The sequence below is a fragment of the Aythya marila genome, assembly GCF_965140915.1.
Source record: "Aythya marila genome assembly, chromosome: 2".
In the NCBI taxonomy this organism is placed as follows: Eukaryota; Metazoa; Chordata; class Aves; order Anseriformes; family Anatidae; genus Aythya; species Aythya marila.
In genome coordinates, this window is record NC_139043.1 from 39,072,373 (window position 1) to 39,095,209 (window position 22,837).

At 35.2% G+C, this 22,837-nt stretch overlaps 1 protein-coding gene across 5 annotated transcripts in view; it reads left to right on the forward strand.

The window, feature by feature from the left end:
* Positions 1-22,832, forward strand: part of KAT2B (lysine acetyltransferase 2B) — a 44,644-nt gene extending 21,812 nt beyond the window's left edge. The window contains exons 8-19 of one of the 5 annotated variants that reach the window (XM_082755183.1): positions 1,190-1,315; positions 3,909-4,045; positions 5,463-5,671; positions 8,671-8,797; positions 11,911-12,021; positions 13,757-13,900; positions 16,800-16,914; positions 17,688-17,724; positions 17,994-18,057; positions 18,151-18,235; positions 20,790-20,823; positions 22,272-22,832. In XM_082755183.1, the coding sequence (XP_082611309.1) occupies positions 1,190-1,315; positions 3,909-4,045; positions 5,463-5,671; positions 8,671-8,797; positions 11,911-12,021; positions 13,757-13,900; positions 16,800-16,914; positions 17,688-17,724; positions 17,994-18,057; positions 18,151-18,235; positions 20,790-20,823; positions 22,272-22,275 (1,193 nt within the window). In that variant the 3' untranslated portion in view covers positions 22,276-22,832. Of the gene's footprint in view, positions 1-1,189; positions 1,316-3,908; positions 4,046-5,462; positions 5,672-8,670; positions 8,798-11,910; positions 12,022-13,756; positions 13,901-16,799; positions 16,915-17,687; positions 17,725-17,993; positions 18,058-18,150; positions 18,236-20,789; positions 22,039-22,271 lie in introns of those variants that run through there. The other 4 variants (XM_082755182.1, XM_082755185.1, XM_082755181.1 and 1 more) reach the window with 4 other exon arrangements.
* Positions 22,833-22,837: the final 5 nt, after the last annotated feature.

Below are 22,837 nucleotides of genomic sequence, written 5' to 3' on the forward strand. Positions count from 1 at the left end.
TTCTCCCACTCCTTTCTGCTCAACACTATTTAAAATCTGTTTATGCAGTTTAGGGGTTGATTTGAATTTTCAGTTTTTTAGGAAGTGAAGACTGGAGTTATTTAATTCAGTATTTTGTAACCATTGCTGATTATCAGTTGATGAGACCATCGTGTTACCAGAATCTGATAATGAATTTCTGAGAGTAATAGGGAAAATTCTACTGTGACAGAGGCAGATTTTTTATTTTTATTTTTTTTCTGGTCAGAAATTCCTAGTTTGCTTCATGAACTGGAGAATTATGCCTTAGGCACAAGTTCATTACAAACCTAAAATCGTCTTGCTCTCAGAGTTCATTCTGTCATGTACATTTCTGCAGTGCTTCGTTTTAATTTGCACCTCTTAAGCACTGGATTCTTGGCATGAATATGGCACAAAAGAGCTGTTGCTGGTGATGACACCAGGATAAAGGCATGCAGAGAGAGAGACTGCAGGTGTCCAGACTATGAGCTGGCACCTCATTCCCCCTTCCCCCTCCCTTGTTGGCTTTTCTGCCAAAAATCCTGACACAGATGAACGTTGAGTGATTTGACACGGATGCTTTTTTTTTGTTGTTGTTGGCTGTGGTATTTTTTATTTTTATATTTCATTTAGAGAGAGGTTAGTCTGTGGCTTTCTGAAAGAGTGGTTTCATTCTCTAAACTGGTGCAACAAGTTCTCCCTTCACTGAGTTTGATTTGTCCAACCAGCCTTTGAATGCTGTTAGAGTGGACAGCTGAAGTTGAATGATGAGTTTTTACTTTTCAATAGACCCCTACAAAATGCCTTTTCATGAGGCTGAATGCCAGCAGCCTTGGCAGGTATGTGAAGGAAGCTTGTTTTCTTAACTCGTGCTCAGCACTGCGGAATAATAAAGCCTGATATTTGCAGTGAAGTAAAACTAATGCTGTCATCCAGCATTGATACAGTTCCTCATTAAGGAGAAGTTTAGAAAAATATGTTGAGGTAAAGTTCTAACGCCTCTGCTTGCCCACCAGTGTCATTGGTCTTTTGCATGTTGCTAGTGTTATTTTGCAGGTAGGTCACTGTGAAGCTGGGTCTGGCATCATGACAGTCATTTGGTCAGCACCATAATGAATTTATGTCCTGATGTCCTGATTTATTTTTTTATTTGTGTGTGCATATGTTTGTGTCTTTTATACCATTGCAGTTATTAATCCTCCTCCTGTTGCAAGATCTGTTTCGTACAGTGCAAGTCCTTCATCTCTGGAGCAACCCAACAGTGGAAACATGAGTCCTGCTTGCAAAGTTTCTTCTGTCCTTGACCCAAACCTAGGTAATGAAGAGGGAGACTCGCTTTTTTTCTTTCACTGATGTTATCAATAGTTGTAGTAGATGATGACCATCCTGCAATAGTGAACTTGAGGTGTTATTACTAAAAGACACATACATGCAGACACACAAAGTTTTTCTCCACTATGGTAATGTTTAACTAGCAGAAATTGCAATTGTATTTGGAAAACAAACAACAACAACAATCTGTATGTTTAAATTCTATTCAAAATTAGAAGAGTTCTATAGGTGACGGAGGTTGTTGAAAATACTTGGCTTTACTTGGAGTACGTGTATTACAACCCATTAAGAAAGGTTTTATTTAAACAGAAAAAGCAGAGTAGAAGGGGCCACTGCTTTTTCATTATTTATTTATTTATTTATTTATTTATTTTCTTTGATCTTTCAAGGTACTGAAATAGCAAATGAGTGCTAAAATAAAGAACACACACACACAAGGTTAAACACAAGACCTGAATGAGGTCAGATTAGAAAAATTTTTTTGAGGGGGGAAAAAAAATAAAAGATGATGAATGCATAAATTCTCCTTTTTCAAACACCTCAGGATTAATGAGCCTGTCAAGAGTTTGTAGGTCAGAGGGATGATCGTGAGCTCATGTAAAGTAAGTCCTTAAGGAAGCTGAAGAAGCTAAATGAATTGTTAGCCTCAGTGTTTGCTACAGAGGAACTTAAAGAGGCTCCTGAACTGCAGCTTCCTTTCTGAAGGACAAGTTGGGAAATGGCCTTAAAAGTGGGAATGAGAAGATTTTTCTATTACAGATCAGTAAAATGAGTAGTAAGTAGTCACCTGAAAAAGAATAATATATTTATATATATATATTATTTTCATTTTGTGAAATGAAATATGCAATTAGCAAACAAATTAAATTGTGCAGCTGAACTGTCATTTGATTTGCCCTCAGTACTACAGAATTGAAACACCACAGATGCAAAATTGTTTTTTTAAAGACCTTCCAAGAGAATGCAGGAAACTGTAAATTGTAAAACTCCTATTTCAAACAGTTAGAAGAGATGATCATATGTGAGTAATATGATGTGGAAATTCAGTATGCATTTTGCAGAACTCACGAATTGTACGTATCTGTGAAGGAATTGGTGAGCATTTGGAAAGTGTTTTGAATGACCCTGTGAACCTGGATTTCCAGAAAGCTTTTGATGAATTACTTAAAATAAATAAATCTGATAATCTGATTTGAGACAATAAATTAATCTGTTAGGAAAATTAAGAGAAGTTCATTCGAATGAATAATTGTTTGAAAAGTAGGAAATTATAGGAATTAAAGTTTCCACAATGAAAGGCGGTTAACGATAAAATTATATCACTAAGAAAATACTGCTTGAAAGTGAAAAGGGGAGTGAAAAACCTGATCCTCATGGACTTAAAGCACTATACCTGTTGCAAAACAGTCTGTACAATATCTGAAAAATAGTGGGCCCTAAATTATCTGGCTGTTTCAGAAAGGAGATCTCAACATTATTTTGGATTTTGCTTAGGAGAAAACTACAAAATAGCTCATGAAGTGCTGTTCACAAACTCAAAATTATGTGTTCTGGCTCTGACAAGGACCAGTAGCAGATCTTTAGGGGAAAAAAATGAGGAAAAAGGTAACCTTGTAAAGTGATACTCCTGTTTGCTTGCTTTTCTAATACTTGATGGTCTGCTGCTTGGGTAAATCTTGAGCTAGTAGATGTCTTTTTCAGTATTATTGTATCAATTGTTCCTTGGTGGATGTTTTTTCACAAATTTGTTTAGTTAGTTGCTTTTGCTATATTACATGTTGGTTTGCAGTTTGTAGTGCAGTTAATAATTAACACAGTATATTTTGATTTGGAAACTTCATATGGATTTTCTAAGTCAAACATGTATGACATGTCAGACTGTATATGCTGCTTGTTTTACAAAAATGATGAAAAAAACCCCTATAATGGATACTTAATTCCAGTGAATCACAAAATGGGATTTTGTATTATCTGAAAGTACGTGCTGTAATATGTATTGATCCATGATCTTCCAATGCTAATTTTGCCTGATAGACTATGTTATGCATGTGTGGAGTTCGAAGTGTTATCAGTAGCTAGTTATATATTATAACGCTCAAGGTAACAGTAGAAGGATGACACTTTATTAATATAGGGCAGTTTGATGGAAAGGCAAAGGCTTTCTGTATTGTGTGTGCAGCAGTAACATTGATCTTGTGCCAGCATTCATCACAACAAAGAAATGGAATCTGAAATAACTTATGTATTGCTTAGCCCAGTACTTCTTCACCCATGATGCTTGCCTTGTTTAAGACTTTGAACACCCAATGCTGTTCAGGTGTTCTGCAGATACATACTAGCATATTAGTATTTAAGATGCAAATTTCTCTCCTACCCATAAAAAAGAACTGTAAATCCTAGCTCCTTATCAGAAAACAATTAATTAGGAAAGCAATTAACCTTCTACTTATATCTGAGAACATCTAAACTGGTCCACAGTTGTGCTCTGCTTCCTCATTGCTGGTTTCACGAACACAATGATTAAGCTGTCTGTGACAGTTTGGTCATTTCTAATTTGTCCTGGTTTTGTTTTATAGGGGAAAAAAGAAAAAATAATGAACCTTATTCTCTGGAGGATTCAAAAAGACCAAGAATTGTAGGAGATATTCCTATTGAGTTAATCAATGAAGTCATGTCAACAATTACAGATCCAGCAGCAATGCTTGGGCCAGAGGTGAGGAATGCAGAGATCTGGTCTGTCTGTAAATGGTCTTTCTTTAATAAACGTTCAATGTGAATAAAACATGAAAAGCTAAAAGTCCACAAAACTTACCATGGTGTCAGTAAGAAAAATACAGACTTTGAGAGGATATGTTTAGGTAAGAAAGAAGTATTGATGAAATGTATCATTAACATGAAGAATAATTCTACATTTTTGTAATGCTTTGTCACTGTTTTTAAAGAGACTTGGAAACTAGTGATAACGAGCAAGCTGATCCCAGTTTATTCTGTAAGGTACTTTTGTTGCAGGACAATTCTAGAATATGCTTTTTGTTGTTAATCATAGATGTAGCTCATCAGACAAGGTAAGTTAGGTTCAAATCTTGCAGAAGAATGAAAGACACCAATTTAAATCTGCTGTTTAGTGTGGGAGAGCCAAGTGAAACAGTTCTTTGCTCTTTCTTCCACAGTTGCTCTTTTTTTCTGCTGGAAGAGAAAAACAGAATTGCGCCATGTACAGAATTGCTTGCTTTTTTTTTTTTTTTTTTTTTTGGCTGGCTTTTCCTCCTTCTGTTCCCTTTGCCAGACTGTTTTGCCAGCAGCTCTTATTTGCCAAGGTTTAGCTAGAGTGTGATGAAGATTTGGATCCACCTACATTTCTTGCTCAAACTATATACCGTGACTTATGGCTCTGCATATTTACAAGTGCTATGCCAGTCTGGATGTTGAGACTGGCAGTGACTAGAAACCCAGCAGACAAACTTTGCTCTAAAAAGTAAACAGTATGTGCATGCAGAGATGTTTTGGCATTCTAAAAGGATCTTGAAAAAAATGTTAAATAAATTGTCTGTATGAATCTAATCTCCATGCAAATATACATATGTAATTGCCAAATATGTTACAACAAGATCAGTAGGAATGAAAATGTTCCTTTTTGTTGTTGTTGTTCTTATGACAGTGGTGTAGGTAGTGGAAAGCTCTGCTAAAATGAAAAGGTAATACTGTGCCTGCACTGCTGTTAAAATCCGTGATTTGCAATATGTGTAGGCAAGTCCATTACTACTTCTGTCCAAGCTAACTAGGCTAAAGAAAATGTGAAGACATAGTAGCATAGGCTTCAACTAGATGAGTTCTCTCACCCATCAAGTTTTGGAACTTGTTGAGATATAACCATCACTTTTGCTACATAATCTTGAAAAGAAGCTTAAATAAGCCTTTGTATACTGTAGTGAAGACTTTATATCACACTTATTTGGTGGTGTTACTTCTGCTGCTAAAAAAAAAGGAAAAGAAAAAGTACTCGTTGGCAGCTCTATTTTTGTAAAAAGATGGCTTGGGAAAAGAGGGGCTTTGTTTGTTCCTTAAGGCTAGTCCACGAGAGGATGTGAAATCTACAAAATGTGATTGTGTTCCTCTTTCATGTCGTATAGACCAACTTCCTCTCAGCACATTCGGCCCGGGATGAGGCAGCGAGACTGGAGGAGCGCAGGGGAGTGATAGAGTTCCACGTGGTTGGGAACTCCCTGAACCAGAAGCCAAACAAGAAGATCATGATGTGGCTGGTTGGTTTGCAGAATGTATTTTCCCATCAGCTGCCTCGAATGCCGAAGGAGTACATCACGCGCTTGGTCTTTGATCCGTGAGTAGCACTGGAGAGGAGTTTTGTGGTTGAGATGGAGAGAGCACAGTGTTTGTTGCAGGCAGCAATGTAGGAACAGGCCAGTCTAGGTGATGTGGATCTCTTGCCCTATTACATTTTTCCAACCTCTTCAAGCCACCATAAATGGCCAGTCTAGTTGATCCCTAAATACCATTTTGGTGGCTGTATTAATGACAAGCGGTGTGTCATGGAAAGTGGACTCCTACATATGTTGTGCTTATGAACGTTAGAACTGAAAGTCAGAAAATAATTATGGTGTTCATTAGTGGTTTCTGAGTCCATACTAATTTGCCAGACTCTCCATCCTCTGTCTTTCGAGATTGTGAACCAAATGACAGAGAGATTGAAGGCTTTTCAATGAGAAGAATTTAAGGGATTTATGAAAAACATCATTTATGTCAACATGGGAGAAAGATTAGAATCACTTCTCACAAAGGTGGTTTGCTTTTCTGTTTATTAGTGCAAGCTTCCCGTCTTGCTTTGGGTACAGCTCTACACCACAGGCACTTGAAAAGAGATGCATTGGCTGTAGCAGTATCCACAGGTTGCATGTGGTCCTTCACCCACCCCAGTGTCCTGATGAATTGTGCTCAAGCAGGAATGGGAAGATTTGCCTCGTGTTTTTTTTTTTTTTTTTTTTTTTTTTCTTTCTTCTGTTTACAGCATCCTTTTGCTATTGATTTTAACCGTTTGTAGTCTCAGGACTGTCAGGTATCAATCCTCTTCTTTTTGCTCAACACACTGAGGATCTTTCTTGCCCTGCTGTTTACTTCATCTTCTCTTCACAAGTATCCACTTTTTCACTATTGTGTTTCTTGGAGAGCCTACGACTACTTACTCCCAGCCAGTTTGTTTTCTCAAGATTTCTTAGTGTGAGTTATCCATGTCCAACAATAGCTAAGGTGCCTGCTGTGCTGACTGCAGCACTTTGCACCGGAGCATGCCTGTAGGCTCATTGTTGTATGTTGGCAGACACCTCAAGAGGAGCTCTGCCTGAGCTGATCTCAGCCAGCTGCCCAGCCTGGTTGGTGGTAGAGCCAGCCACCAGTGATGTCAGCTGCTCTCTCTGTGCCCAATATTGTAGCTGCAGCAGTTATGAAAACATTTCTGGAACCATTTTCTCTACTTTTAGGCTTGATAGCATTTCCCTCTGCATTACTCTCTCAATGCCAGCAAACTGCTGCTGCAGGCTCCATGCAGTCCTTGAAGCCTAGTGCTGGGGACTGTTGGCCAGGACTTAAGTCTCCAAGCACAGAAGGGCCTTCTGGGCTCTTCAGACAGAAACAGCATAGTCCTTGTGAGGGCCAGCACCAATCTTTTCCCCTCTCCTATGTTGGGGTAAGTGTTGCTCAGCTGTGAGGCAGAGACAGCACTGGGATCTTAGTTTAGGAATCTTATTAGCACCGGGATCTTGAGCAGAGGCAACTGGTCGAAGACGACAGGTTTCCCAATAACTAAATATCAAGACAAATTGTGAAGTAGTGTTGTTGAGCCATGACCTTCCCCCATGTTTCTCTATCTCTTTTATTGGGAAAGACTCGTCCCGTAGGCTGAGGTGAACTACTGGCAATTAAAGTGCTCTTCAGTACAGATATGTCTGGAGAGCAGTCTGTGCTTGAGAAAGAGGGCATTTTCTTGCTTTAGCAATATCCATATGTGCCTTTGCTGAACAGTTGACCCAAAGGAAGCAAAGCACATAGCCTGGACACCTTGGAAACCCATTATCTTCCAAGATGTTCAGGGACACATGTTGAAGACCTACACTAAGTAGTGGGTACACACAAACCTGCATCAGGTAGGAGGTAGTGGAGTCCAGCAGTTCTCTTCCCAATTTAATGTGCTTATTATTTATTACCTATTATTTATTAGTTACTTCTAATTACTTAATTACTGCATTTATTACTGTATCTTCTTATTTATTACTTATTATATATTTTGTTACATACTATTATTCTATTATATATTATAATAATTATATTTTATTATCAGTTGTTAGTGTACTTACTATTGCCTTTGTTCTTATTTCTAAAGTGGCCATCCTTACTGAATCTTACTACATAAAAATTAAAACAGGAAGAAACTAAATTAAAAGCACAAGCCACTATATTGCTGCTTTCATTCCACAGATAAAAAGCACTAAATAAGTACAAAAAGAATGTCTACAGTGTATAAAATCTACTTCAACAGTGGCATAATGTTGAAAATATAACTACTTTTTAGACTACTGTTTTTTGCTGCCAACATCCCCCCCCCCAAGATGTCTTCTCTAAATTTGCTGTATTGATTATATAATTTATATGATACCGTGTACTGTGTCTTGAATAAGCTAGATAACAGGTGCCATGTAAATCTTTCCAGACCTTAAAGATGACACTAAAATTCTTGACCCTTGACATAAGAGTTCAGATTGCACGTTGTATCTTTCCTGGTAGTAAGTGTAAGTGCAACAGAAATGGATATTTATTCTGGTCTTGATTCCACTAGGAATGGGTGATTAGAAAAATGAAATATAATTTCTTGCTTGATTAGCTGTGTTAGAAACTGATAGCTTGGCTATACAGACTTCATGCAAGGAAACAAGAATCCCTTAGAAAGGACTTACTGTCCTGTAACTCCATTAATTTCTAATTTAGTCAGGCTAAAAATCATCCTGAGAACAGCTCAATGGCACAACTGTCAGGAATAGAGTCAATGAAAGCAATGCAACTCATATTTATTGGCATTATCCTAGTACCTAGCAGTACTTGGCAAGGCTAGGGGACCTTGCTACATGAATGATTAATTTTATGGTAAATTCAAAGTGTGATATTAAAATAGAAATTCTTTTTTAGATACAAACAGCTAACCTAAAGGTGGCATATACAATTACAGTATCATCATGGAAAGAAGTGAATCAAGTGTCTGAAAAAAAAGGAGTGTAATGGCACATGATGTACTATGTACATGAATTAAAGAGACTGTTATTTTTGTCTACTCAGGAAACACAAGACCCTTGCATTAATAAAAGATGGTCGTGTTATTGGTGGTATCTGCTTCCGAATGTTCCCCTCCCAAGGATTTACAGAGATCGTTTTCTGTGCTGTGACTTCCAATGAACAAGTTAAGGTAATAATAACTCTCCACTACAGTTTATTAAATACATTTGAGTTCCATTCACCACTGCATATTCTCTGAATTTTGCTAGTCACATTGGATATACTGAGCTACCAAACAGAAGTAGGATTTGAAAGATATAGTGATTTTGAATATACTATGGAAAACCTAAACCAACATGCAGATTTAGAATCATTACAATAATAGTAGGATTATTTGCTAAGAAATAATACAAATAAAATCTTCCTCAAAACAGAAATAGTGTTAGTCCAAGAATGGGAGAAAAATTATTCACTCCTTTGTCTTCAGCAATTGTCTCTCAGTGTAGAATAACACTTATGGTTGGCTGAAATAAGTACGGTTTGTATGTGGTTGTAATTTATGTTCAGTCACTTTGTTGTGTTACACAACTTCAATGAAAATGTGATATATCAAAGAAATTAGGTATAGTTATGCATCTCAAAATAAAACCACACTATTCTGTAGGCCCTTTTTTGAGTCAATTTTACAAAATATTCTCAGAGCTGAGCATTTGCTGTTACGTTGAAAGAATGTAGAACACTATAAATATATAAGAGATTAAACTCCCTTTCCCTAGGGCTACAGGTAGATCTACTGTAAGTATCTAATTGAGGATTTTGCCTTTAGATGGTGCTGTAGCTACATGTTTTTCAGTTGAAACTGTTACAGCTGAGATGTGGATTAATTTAGAGTTTGTAGCACTTGAAAAGGTGGAAACTGTGCAAGCCTGTGACAACTTTTAGTTCTTGGGTTATATATGATTTTATACAACCCTAGTGTTAGAAAGGAACATTCCCATGTACATAGCAGTCACCTGTCATAAAAATATTTGAAGTGTTTTAGCAAATATGAACAATAACAGATCTTGCTTTAGGTGTGTTTATTCAATGCTTAAATAATTTGTAAAAGGTATTTTCATTAAATTTAAACAACTAAACATGCTACACAAGTTAAGCTGCCAAAGCTATATTTTGATTCTCAAGGGCTAACTTATCAGATTTTTTGTTCCATTATATTCTGAATCCTCAGAGCGCCTGACTAGGTTGCAGATGCACACATAATGCACAATTTCTTCTGTTACCTTTTGGGTGCCTCATCGTTTGTGAAGTTCAGTTGATTACTTCTGAATTGGCCTTCCTACATTCCTTCCTGAGCAAGACAACCCCCGCCAGCAGAAAACAGGAAAGAACAACAAAACAAATAAAAGTGTTCATCCATGGGTGTCACTGCAAACTCTTGGGAAAAATAAACTCAATTTATTTTGAGTCTGGAGCAAGAAATACAGATAAAGTTTTGCTTTATATGTGATCATTAAAAGTCAAATTGGTTTTGAGAAAGTCTGATATTATGTTATAAAATTGTTTTAAATTTTACTGTACCTGACTTAGTTTCCCTTTAGAATTCTTAGATTTTTGGCAAGCATTTGTGAGAATGAATAAATCCTGGGAAGGCTGTGGAAATAATAGATCAGCTGAAAATATTTGAGTTAATTGTCATTGTAATTGCTGGAATTTCTTAGAGGTAAAAATATGACGTTTGCTGTTAGAGCTTAGCTGTCTTAGAATTATTGAAATAAATTGCAATGGCTCAGGTGTAAATAAAATGTCAGTCTCATACACTGTTCCTTTCATACTGTTGATGAGAAGGGAAGTGAAATGCTTGGATGGTTCAGGTACTTGCATTTAAGGAAAACATTTTTCATTAATTTTTTTCATTCAGACTTCGTCCTCTTTGAGTTCTCAAATTTGCAATTAGAAAGCCTCTTCATTGTTTTGAGCACTTCTGAGTTCTAAGAAATGCTATGCCATTTAACATGTCGTCAGTCATCAAAACACCTCTTTGTATTTGATGCATGATGTCTGCCACTTTAACAAATGAGCATATGACTGTAAGAACTTCCTCAGATTCAGAAGAACTTATTTTTACACACACAAGGCTTCATTTTGAATATGAGGTCTGAATACCACACCTTCCAGACACTACCTGGATTAACGCACTAATTTTGTACCAAGAGTTAAGCTTTTCAAGAACATGTCATTATGAAATTTTTGTACTGATCTTCAGCATTTAACTAACTTGCTTTTATCTGGCGGTTTCCATGTTTGAGGCTATTAAATTATTATTTGGAAGCATGTATTTTCTAATTTATTTTTCCTGTTTTACATACAGAAATAAAAATTTCTTCAAGAACGGAGTACACCAAAACATTCCATGTATATTTGTATAAATATCCAGTCATTCTCCATGATGTTAAAATTTGAATATATGCAAGAACAACACATTTTTATGCATTTTCCTGTCTGTTTTACATTTCTTAACACACAACAGAAGGGCAAGACTATAGCTTACTTGGAACTGTGAATAAAAGGAACCTTTTGTTTACTTTGGGTTGAATGAAAACAGAAGTTATTCTTGTGTACAGTCAGAAGGCATAGCTATTTATTTGTTTGGGGACTCAGTAATTTTCTGCTGCTTATTATGGTAATAACTTTTTCACAATTTCATTTTATACCCTATGATCCAATCAGATGATGAAATCTTTGAGGCAGAAGCTTTTTCTGCAGGTGCACAGAACTCAGAAAAATAGAGGCCTCATGTCAGAATGGGTTCCCCTAAAAGGAGCCATTCTGACAGTCCCACTGCTTTGCAAATTTGAAGTGATGTGGCAAAGAAAGAATGCCTTGTTATTACAACATACACAGTCTTGTTATTGGTGAAATACGTCTATTAGTAGATGATAACTAACTAAGGAAAAAATTATGCACCTTGAGTTGTACCTCCCAGGACAACGTATTGCTTTAGATGCACACTTTACCCCTAGAGAGCGTCTAGGTTTTGGTCTCTCTTATATTAAAAGTGAATCAGGCAGTAGAAGCTGTGATATTTTGTTCCTTGTTGGGTCACAAAGATACGTTTACAAGGCTGAAAACAGTTTGATCTTGAGTATAGCTTACCATGTTACTTATGATGAAATCTTTAAAACAGGATCTAGAGGAAGTACTGCATTTTGAAAACCAGTCTGTAATAACTCTTGGTCCACGCTTTCTAATATGTGCAGTCTTCAAAGGCTTCATAATGGCTTTTTGCTCATATGTTTCACATAGGGTTATGGAACTCACTTAATGAACCATCTGAAGGAGTACCACATCAAACATAACATCCTCAACTTCCTCACATATGCAGATGAATATGCTATTGGCTACTTCAAAAAACAAGTAAGTAGGTCTAAGAAATTACTTGGCACAAGAAGTCAACATCTATCAGTGATTGAACTGAACAAATAGATATAGTAAAGTAGTTGATTAAAAATGCATAGTGTGGTTTTAAATGTATATTTTAAATCTGTAAAATGTACTTTGTGTTCATTTTTTATAATGATATTGGTATTTAATGCACTTTATTTTGAAGGAATCATCTGAATATAAGAGTATTATATCACTACATGATGTAGCCTACCATTTGTCAAGTCTTAAAAACAGTCAGATACAGATTAGCTGCTTCTGGACTTCATTCACTTTCTTCACTGATTCTAGAAGTATAAAGAAGGACCATACATACTCTCAACAAACTAGGATTTACCTGAACTCATGCTCATAGCTGCTTCTGCTGAAATGAAGCATGATGTTCAAGATGTTTATGATGTGCAAGAAAGATTGTGATGTCTAATCTGTCAAATAGTTTTGATAGATAACTAAGCATCAACTATCTAGTCAGAGGATAAAGCAAAGTTGGAGTAAGATTTTTCTCAGAGAGAAAATCTTACAGCAATAGGACTAGAGGCAACAGACACAAGATGGATCGTGGGAAATTCCAACTAGAAATAAGGATTTTTATCCTTACCTTTTATACCATGAGGATGGTGAAATGGAAAATGCTGCCTAGAGAGGTTGTGGAACTTCCATTCTTGGGAAGTTTTCAAAACTGAACACAGACCTGAGCAAGCAAATCTGATGAGACCTGCTCTGACCAGGAGCGGGGCTAGATGACCTCCACAAGTCCCTTCCAGTCTGAGCAATTCTATGATTTTATTCACAAAACTGGTACAATTCATTCTTTACACATTCAACATAAATTAAAGGTTGAGTTTGTAATTCTATTATCATACCTGTGCAGACAGACTCCTTTTCACTTCTGAAATGTACCTTCAGAAATTTGAAGTTACATAGTCTCTGAGTAAGTCTGAAGCCTCTGATTATAAATGATGAGGCAGAAATCCTGTTTGTGTTCCTGTTTATTATTATGATTGTTATATTATTATCATTATTGTTATATTATCATTATTGTTATTATTATTACGAATGAAGGTTTCATAGGTATCACTGCAACAGAAGAATAAAAGTGAGAGTCTTACCCTGTATTTTAGTGTCTTGATTAATACTTGTCAGTTTCTTATCCTTTCAACTTAGAATTGTATGAAGACTATAATGTAACTTTGGAATTTTTAATAGGATATGTTGTTTTTTTCCATTTGAAATAGTGGAAGTGAAATGTATATATATATACATTATATACTTTTTTATATTTTTGTCTGACACTCTGAAGTTACTGTAATCTTTGGACAAAGGTTTCATTGACTTCAACACTGACTTTTCTTGCTTAATGACTTACAGGACTGTCATACTTTAATATTAAAATGCCAAACTTTTGAAAATGTGTCTGCAGTAAAAAACTTTTCCTCCGTCTCCCATACCTCCCTCTTCTTCTTATATATATGTGTATATATATAAGCAATTAACTGTTCTTGTATAAAGTAACTTCCATAAGAAGGTGTTTGCAGCACTGTGAGCCTTGATCTGTAACTCTTTCCATTGTATTATCTGTATTTTATTTTAACGTTATGATGAATTTAGTTCTAAATCATCATAGCTTTCTAATTAAAAAAAAAAAAAAGAAAGAAAGAAAAAAAAAAGAAAATGGCATAATAATAACTTAAGTTTATTTCTTCTTTAGGGTTTCTCCAAAGATATTAAAGTACCAAAAGCAAAATATGTTGGCTACATCAAGGATTATGAAGGTGCCACATTAATGGGATGTGAACTAAATCCAAGGATCCCCTACACAGAATTTTCTGTTATTATTAAAAAGCAAAAGGAGGTAAAGGCTGAAATGAAACACTGAACATAATAATCTGTTTAGATGTTTAGAACTATTGTTTAGAAACAGTTTAGCTAGCATCAAGTTTTCTCTGTTCTTCTCTTAGGTGCTTTAAATATTGGAGTGCATATTTTAAATTTGAGAAATACTTTTAATCAAGTCTCAGTGCCATAATTTTGTAGTTTAGGAATTAAATTCTACCTTACTAGCTTGGGGTAAGAAATGTTGAAAAGTAATGATATTTTGAGTAGTATTTAATAGCTAATTTTATTAGTTTCAGATAACAGATTTTTTCTGAGACTTAATTTGTTTTGCAGCTTTCTGATATTGTTGACTTCTTCCTGTCCACTGACCCTCTGAATCACAGCTAATGTGGGCTGTCTTTTAGTTATTCTATCATAATTTTTCATATAGTAACACAGTTTTTTCTAGCAAAATAATTAATACATTTCCAGTTGTGTTTAGATACCTTCCTATTTAGATACCTTCTTGGATATTTAAAGAAATTTGAAATTACAAGTTTAACTTTATTCTTTCAAAGGTTATTAAAATTCATATTTTTTTTTTCTTTCCTGTTAAAATGCTAATTTTAGTCATGGTCCAGTAGAACTACTCAACCCATGCTAGCACAAAAAAAGTATCTGAGGGCTAGGACCCAATGGAATGGCATGAAGCTGTATCTGTGGAAGTTCACACTGGATATTAGGACAAGATCCTTCATTGAGAAGGTGGTCAGGCATTGGAACAGGCTTTCTAGGGAAGTGATCATGGCACTGAGCTTGCCAGAGTTCAAACAGTGTTTGGACAGTGCTCTTAGAAATATGGTTTAATGTTAAGGTTGTCCTGTGTTGAGCCAGGAGTTGGACTTGATGATCTTGATGTGTCCCTTTCAACTCAGGATGTTCAATGATTTTAGTTTACAAGTGTTTTTTTTTAAACTCCACTTATTAGGAAGGCTTTAAAACTAAAGCCCATATAGCACAGATCATGATTTTAGCCAATTTTTACCTCTCATTTCTGCTTGGTTGGGTTACTCTTCAGATCCCAGTCATCTTACAGATCTATCACCTTCCCTTCAGGGATAGGATGCTGTTGGGGTGGGCATGTAGTGGACTATTAGTCTTCTAAAGTGGCTTGTCTGAGGCACACCTAGTGGCAGTGGAAGCATGTAGCTTCCAAAAGTTAGTTTTGAAGTTACAACACATTCTTCACTCTCTTATTTGGTGTGCATTCCATGTTGTCCCAATCAGTTGGAGACATTCTCCTTGGAGATGAAGTGCCTTGAACCTCTGGACATCCCATGTCTACCATTATCAGAAAGCAAGCTGTTATTATACAGTGGTCTATTACTGCCATTGTATCTTCTTTGAGAATAAATATACAGTCCTGTGAATTGTATTTTAGAATTGCTTGTTTGATACTCAAAATACGGATGAGGCTTTATTATTCTTTCTGTTCCAAGGAAACTTAGAAATAGCCCTCATAGTCTGCAGTTTTCTCAATGTTCGCCTTTCTGGTCATATCAAAAGCAATGAAGATGGTTTGTGGACATACGTAAAGTTTTTAATGTTCCCAATCTGGATTATAGATTGATTTGTTTGGTTGCTGGTATTGGCCAGTACTGGACATTGGACTTTATTAGTCACGTCTATTTTAAAAATCAAACTTTTAATGGGTTCTAAGCTTTTATTTAAAGAATTAGAGTATATGCCTATGGCTGCTATGGCTGCCATTGGTAAGTTTGCCCTATCTGATTTGTAGCTAATTTACATTCATTCTGAAAAATATGAAAAATCCCTTTACACAAAGCTTTGTGACCTGCTGACTTTTAAATAATTAATGTTACTGACTGAACAGCTCATTTTAATCAGGAAGAGCCAGGAGTTCTTAAATTATAAGATGAGTTTAAGGTGCATTTCAGAACTAGTTTGAAGGTATTTTTGTGTTATGCTAGAATGTGGCCATGGTGCTGCTGTATACTGTAGGCCCTTAATCTGGTACTTCTATTGAAAGTCTGATTTTTTCTTTTCATCTTCTTTGAGAGAATATACTATGTGTATACAGGTAAAGGTGCTTAACAATAAAAAATACATCCATCTTTACTATTTTCAAAGAAAGAATTCTCTTAGACTCTATGGTGGTCTAGACAATTTTGCATTTGTTTACCCAGTTTTAAAGTAAGCAATATTGAAAATGACATATTCAGGATACACAAAACTTAGGTAGATGTCTAAGTGTATATCAAAAGCACCACCTCAAATTGCTTAAAATTGAGGTAAAGAGATTGCAGAGCCGAACAGAGTTTACCTCAGGACTGGGGAAGCCTTTTCTGTCATTTACAACTAGAGTAGAATATTGGTTACAAAGAGTGGCATCAGTTTTGACTTTCTAAAGATAAAATCTTCAGTAAGAGCATCTCTCACCGATATCTAAACAGCTCCTACAATTATATGGAGGCTTTGAAACCAACAGGTATTTCTAAAACTTCACAATATGAGCATATATTTATTGAAATATGTGCATTTAGTATGTACCTTGAAACTTCTGACCAGGAGGTGCAGAAGCAGTCCAAAAGTATCAGCTGTTGCAATTAAAGCCAGTTCCCCAAATTGCTTTCAGGAAATTTCCTTCCCTACATCTGCTGGCACCTGCAGCTTGTGATCAGTACAGCAAGCCATGACTCCTTTTCTTCCTGATCTGTGCCTACCTAGGGAGACTTGCTAACCTCACCTACAGAATCGGTGTTTGGCCAGGTGGTTTGCCCCTGTTACCAGCTTGGTATTTATAAGGGACCATAAGTTTGGGATGCGAATGTTTTCCATTACAGTTTTGTTTTAATCTTCTGAGTTGCTTCTGAACAAATCAACTCCTTTGTGTTTTCTCTGCTGCTTTATTACAGATCATTAAAAAGCTCATAGAAAGGAAACAAGCTCAGATTCGAAAAGTTTATCCTGGCCTTTCTTGCTTCAAAGATGGAGTACGACAGATTCCTATAGAAAGCATTCCTGGAATAAGTATGTATCAACCTCTTTTAATGTAGAACAGAAGCAGAACAATCCAAGAAAGGTTAAAAATAGAAATACTAATATAGTCATTCATTTATTTTTGATTAATATGTAGTTGTTTTTTAGTCTGTTAATTTGATACTTATGAAGATTGTTGCATTTCCATCACAAGTACTGTCTTCAGTACTCCTCTAGGCATCCCAGGGTGATGATTCTTTATGTACATGTGTTGAATTTTATTTACATCAGATCCCTCTTTGATTTGTATCACAATATAGTCATCAATTTCCCTCTGTCACCACTGATGTGCAGCACTCCTGTACAAGGATGTGCTAAACATGGACGTAGAACAGGACAAAACAGAATTAGAACATCTAAGTATCTTTTTTTTTCTTTTTTTTTTTTTTTTTCCCCTCAGCTGTGTTTTTCTGCAGTTTATTCTGTGTCCCTAGGGAATCAAATAGAATAACAGAATAACTTTGCCATCTTTATTCTTTATAGAGGTTGTGGTACAATACATGTTGAATTACTTTTAAAAATGTGTGTTTCATATAATAATATTTTAGAAACTTTTCTGCAGTCTGGAGGGAGGGTCATGCAGGAAATTGAATGGGGCTGTAAGCTAGATTGTAGTGTTTTTTATTAGGAATAGCTTTTATGAAAACAAACCCATTTTACTTTGTCAATGCTGAAATGGCTTGTATTTTTAGAGCTGCTATAACTCAGTTAGTGTTTTGACCTACTGTAGTTCTCATGTAATCTCTCATGCTGTTGGTATACAGGAGAGACTGGCTGGAAACCAAGTGGAAAAGAAAGAGGGTAAGTGCTGAACAGTGAAAAATGGTGAAGCGGACTTGAGATTCTTTTGAGAAAAGTTGTTAAACAAAGTCATATGAAATTTCCTTCCATCTGTTGGAAAATAGATATACAGTCTGCCATGGATGTGTTCTTAAGTGTTTTGTTTATTTCATTTTTTTTTTTTCCATGAAATGCTTGAGTTATGGAATTGCTTTTAGTTAAGATGTATTTCACAGGAATGAAGATGAGGGGTTCAAGCTAATCTTTTTGTATTAATATTTTCTTTCAAGTAAAGAGCCCAAGGATCCTGACCAACTTTACAGCACATTAAAAACTATCCTGCAACAAGTGAAGGTGAGTGTTCTGGTTTATCTTCTGTAAAGATTTTAAAATGATTTCTAATATAGAGTTTCCATATTAGATACCTTACTTTTTTCTTTACCAAAGAGCCATCAAAGCGCTTGGCCCTTCATGGAACCCGTGAAGAGAACAGAAGCTCCTGGATATTATGAAGTTATAAGGTTTCCCATGGGTAATTGCATTAACGTTTTTTAAGTATAGAGTTTAAAAATCTTTATAACTAGAGACATAGCAGTCAAATTGTAGTCTCATTGTTTTATGTTAAAAGATATATTACTTGCAGCTGGGTAGCTTGCAGCTCTGAAGTGCCAAGAGTACAATGCTGTCATTTGAAAATTTATGACTAGTGACCTTTGTGAAGCGTTCTTGGTGTATACATGTGAAATCTCAGTATACCCTAGGAAGTCCCTAGTGAGCTCTTAAATGATGTGGTCAGCTCAAACCCTCTGGTATTTAGCTGGTTTATGAGTTTTATGAATATGTGTGGTAACTGGTGATTGCATTAACTACTGGTATGTTAAAAAGTCTCTTGGCAAACTTTCAGGAACATCTGAGTGTTTGAATTGCTTTGAAAAATAGATTAAAACTTTCTAAATCACATAAAGAAGACCTTTTCAAAAGTACCAGGATTTTCTATTTAACCCTTAACAAAGGTCTTGCTTCAATTTAACTTTAGGAAGAATATTTTATTCAACAGATTATATGAATCATTTCTTGTAACTTTTATCTTTGTATTTTAGATATGCCAAAGTTGTCTGTATTCTTTTTTTTTCTTCTTTTTTTTTTTTTTCATACAGCTATTTTTTTATGCAAGGTTACTTGCTAAGGGAGGTACACAAATGCTGATAGCGTTTTTCTTTGCTTTTGATGTCTGTCATGTAATTTCTATAACAATTCAGTGCTGTTCTGAACAGATATTTGTTTTAATTGGTATTGCAGCAGATTTAAAACTGAATCCTGGTGCACCTGCATTGTTTATAAAATACCTCCATCTTTCTGATTGCTTTAAATGTTATTAAAGAAGGAAACACAAGTTCATTGCTGACTTCTGTCAACCTATTTTGTGAAGGAGTGTTCACGTTGCTTTGTATAGACTCCTACCTTGCATATGCCAATTTATGTACTTCATAAAATAGCAGTTGGCTTCCTGTATCCCTGACACAAACGTATTTTCTAGCAATGAAGAAAAAGAATGTTGATTACCATCCCTTGGCAGAGTTTTCTTTCTCTGCTTTCCTGAGCAGAGACTCGATCTAGATGGCAATTTAATCTGAATGTATCTTTCAGTAACCACTGGAAAAAATACAAAAAAATTGCTGCCTGGGTTGATAAATTTGAAGTAGGAATGCTATCTATCCTATTCTGGCTCAAATTTATTACATTGCCTGTGAGGAAGCAGGTCTCATTTTAGAATTAAGTTGAGGTCTTTGGGTTTAGTTTTCCTTTGTTTCTTTTCCAGCAAAGGAACCCAGCACAACCTGCATTTTGATTGATGATCAACTTCTGCTTTCTTTTTGCTCTCACTGCCAGCATACAGATATTATGTAAAAATCACAGACATAATTTCAAATACAAAAACAAACAAACAAAAAACACACTGTATTTAAGTGTTCTTTTGACTGCTTATTTTCAATAAGTACTGTTTTTTTTTTTTTTTTTTTTTTTTGTTTTTACTTGTCCATCTGCACATCTGCAATACCAAAGTTGTATGATTGATTTAAGAGGAGGAGCCATACTTTTACTGTAGAGGAGAGTGGTGTAACTGATCAGCCAGGCAATGTCTGCTTTAGGGTGGACTGACCAGCCTTTTTGGTTCAAGACTATGGGCATACAGTTTAGATGTAGGCACCTACATTTCAGACTTAATGGCAGCTGATTAAACCCTTGCTTTTGCAAAAAAAAAAAAAACCTTGCTTTTGCATCACTAGTAAGTGGCAAGTTACATATCATTTAAAGAGCTATCTGAAAGCATTCAGCAAACTTTTTTATAAAAACTCTTTTGTCAGAGGTATTGGAGAGCATCCAGCAAGCTCTTTTGTCAGTATGACAGGGTTTTCTCTATTTTACCAAAGTGAAATCTCTTTTTAAAAAAAACAAAACCACACCTCACGGGAAATAAACAGGATGTCACAATAACTCAATAGACCGCTTTTGTAACTGTAGTAAGTTGTAAGGTCCTTTGCACTGGAGGTCTTTAGTCTCTGCTTCTTAGCAGTACTCGTTGGCAGAAATTCTCTGTTTCAGCTGTTTCTGTACTGCTTGTAGTACAGACAGATGTCTGTTCTCTCCTATGTTCACACAGAAATAAGAGTTTTAAGTTAACACGTTTTGTGATGTCTAAATTCTTAGCTCATATATTCTTCAGGCCTCCTCCAGCAGAGTTCACAGCAGCTTTGCCTCACAAAGCAGTTAGAGGAGAGTTAGGGACACCTGATACCCACAGGAAACTCAAGACAAATATGAGAACAGAAGAGAATGAGTCTTTTCATCTTTTAAAGAAGGAAAAATGAGCTCTACACAAAATCATTTTTACAGTAAAATATTACTTAGTTCCAGGGGCCCAACTGGTGTTTTTGAAGCTAAACCAGTGACTAAAGCATTAAAGCAATTAGAAATTCTAAACCATGGCTTTGCCATTTTATGTCAAATGACAAATCAATATAAAGGGATATTGCATACAAGAATATTTGAATCAAACATTGTTAATCTATTTTTTTCCTGTACAGATCTCAAAACAATGAGTGAGCGACTCAAGAATAGGTACTACGTGTCTAAGAAATTATTCATGGCAGACTTGCAGCGAGTCTTTACAAATTGCAGAGAGTACAACCCCCCCGAGAGTGAATACTACAAATGTGCCAATATACTGGAGAAATTCTTCTATACAAAAATTAAAGAAGCTGGATTAATTGACAAGTGACACTGTTTTTTTTTTTACAACTAATCAGTGTGCCTACATCATGGGCAGAGGAAACCATTATATGTCAGTTGTGGGACTATAACGTTTCAAAAAACTTCTGTTCAATAATTAGCACTTTTAAAAACCCTTTCAGTTTTGCAAACATGTACTATACTGAAGTTACAAAAATTATTTTATTAAAATGCTTTTTAATGTATTTAATTTTTGATTTTTTTTGTGTTCCCATTATCATATGTTCATATGTTTACCAGCCACAGCCTCAGAAAAAAAACCCAAAGTATGGGAAATTGCACGTTTGGAAATATGAAGAAAATTCCAGGCAATTAATGTTATAGCCTACCTAATGCAGTACCTATTTGAAAAGTTTTATTTTTTTTTTCCAGTAAAAAGAAAACAGTCAGAAAGAACAACAGTGGGGGGAGGGGAGGGAGCATCTGAAACACTCTTTTCATTATAGAGTCTTTTTATAATATATTATTTTTTAAAATAAAATACTCAGCTGGTTGAGAAGCTGTGAGATAAAAGCAGCCAGTTCTGAAAAAAATAACCTTTGATAGATGCAAGTTTTTCTATTTCTTTTTTTTTCTTTTTTGATAAATATATAACCTGCAAATTGTAATCTCATAACCACTATTTAAAAAAGTAAAAATATCTGGCTAGATATGTAATGTCATAATGACTTGGCTTATGCAGGACATAAGTACGCAAAATAACTTCAGAGACTCCAATTTAATTATACTAGATTTGATTTTAATTGGTTTAATAAGATTTAGATTTTGATGCACTTCATGATCCACCCCATTTACTACTCTTCACTGAGAAATTCTGTAGGTTATTCAACAGAGATAAGACTATTGTACACAAAAGTCAACATATGACAGCTTCTATCCTATATACTTGCTTCTGTGGTAAACTGGATTTTCTACCAAGCTTTATTGTAAATACTTATTAACTGTGATTATTTAGACCCAGGAGCATATTAACATTTTACAATTCATGTTAGCATATCTTCAAATTGGGCACATTATATATATATATATATATATATATATATATATATATATATATATATATATATATATATATATATATATATATATATGTAATATATATATTTTGCTGCTTACACTACATTTTAAGAGGTACACCTAACTTCCTAATGAAGATCATCAGTATAGGCCAAAAAGTTGTCACTTGACGTTTTCTAATTAGAGTTTGTAACTATAACCTATAACTGTTTTTGTGAAAAACAAATTCAATTCTCATTCTTGGTGTTTTATATTTACAGATGATACACTGGTAAAACTCAATAGTTATAAGGCTGAAAAACAGAACATCCTATGCTGCATCAAGGAATTTATTCCTGCAAAAGGCCTGTGCAATGTTAAGTCATAAATCAATACAGTGAGTAGATGTCGGAAACTACCTGGAAGTAGTAAATGTGGTATATAAGGTATTCAAAAATATTAACACTAGAACTTCAAGTGTTTCACATGAGATTAGTCTGACCTACATTTGGATCTATAACTAAGGTACAGTGAGTTTATTCCTTTTTTAATAGCCAGTACCAGATGCTATGATCCTTTTTTTGTAGATTGGGCCTACAGATGCACCTGTTAAGCTTGGTATCCTGTGAAATTTTGTTATTTTCAGAGTAGATTTTCTTATTGTCTTTCAATCAGATTGTCTCTTCTATATTGAAACATGTTTTCTAATTTAAGAATTAATATTTTCATAGATACTGTGCAATAAAGTTACAGTAGGATATGTGGTTTTGCAAATGCTTTAACAGCTGATGAATTTTACATTTGTAAAATTAATATATTGTATTGGTACAGAATAGTTTTAAATTAT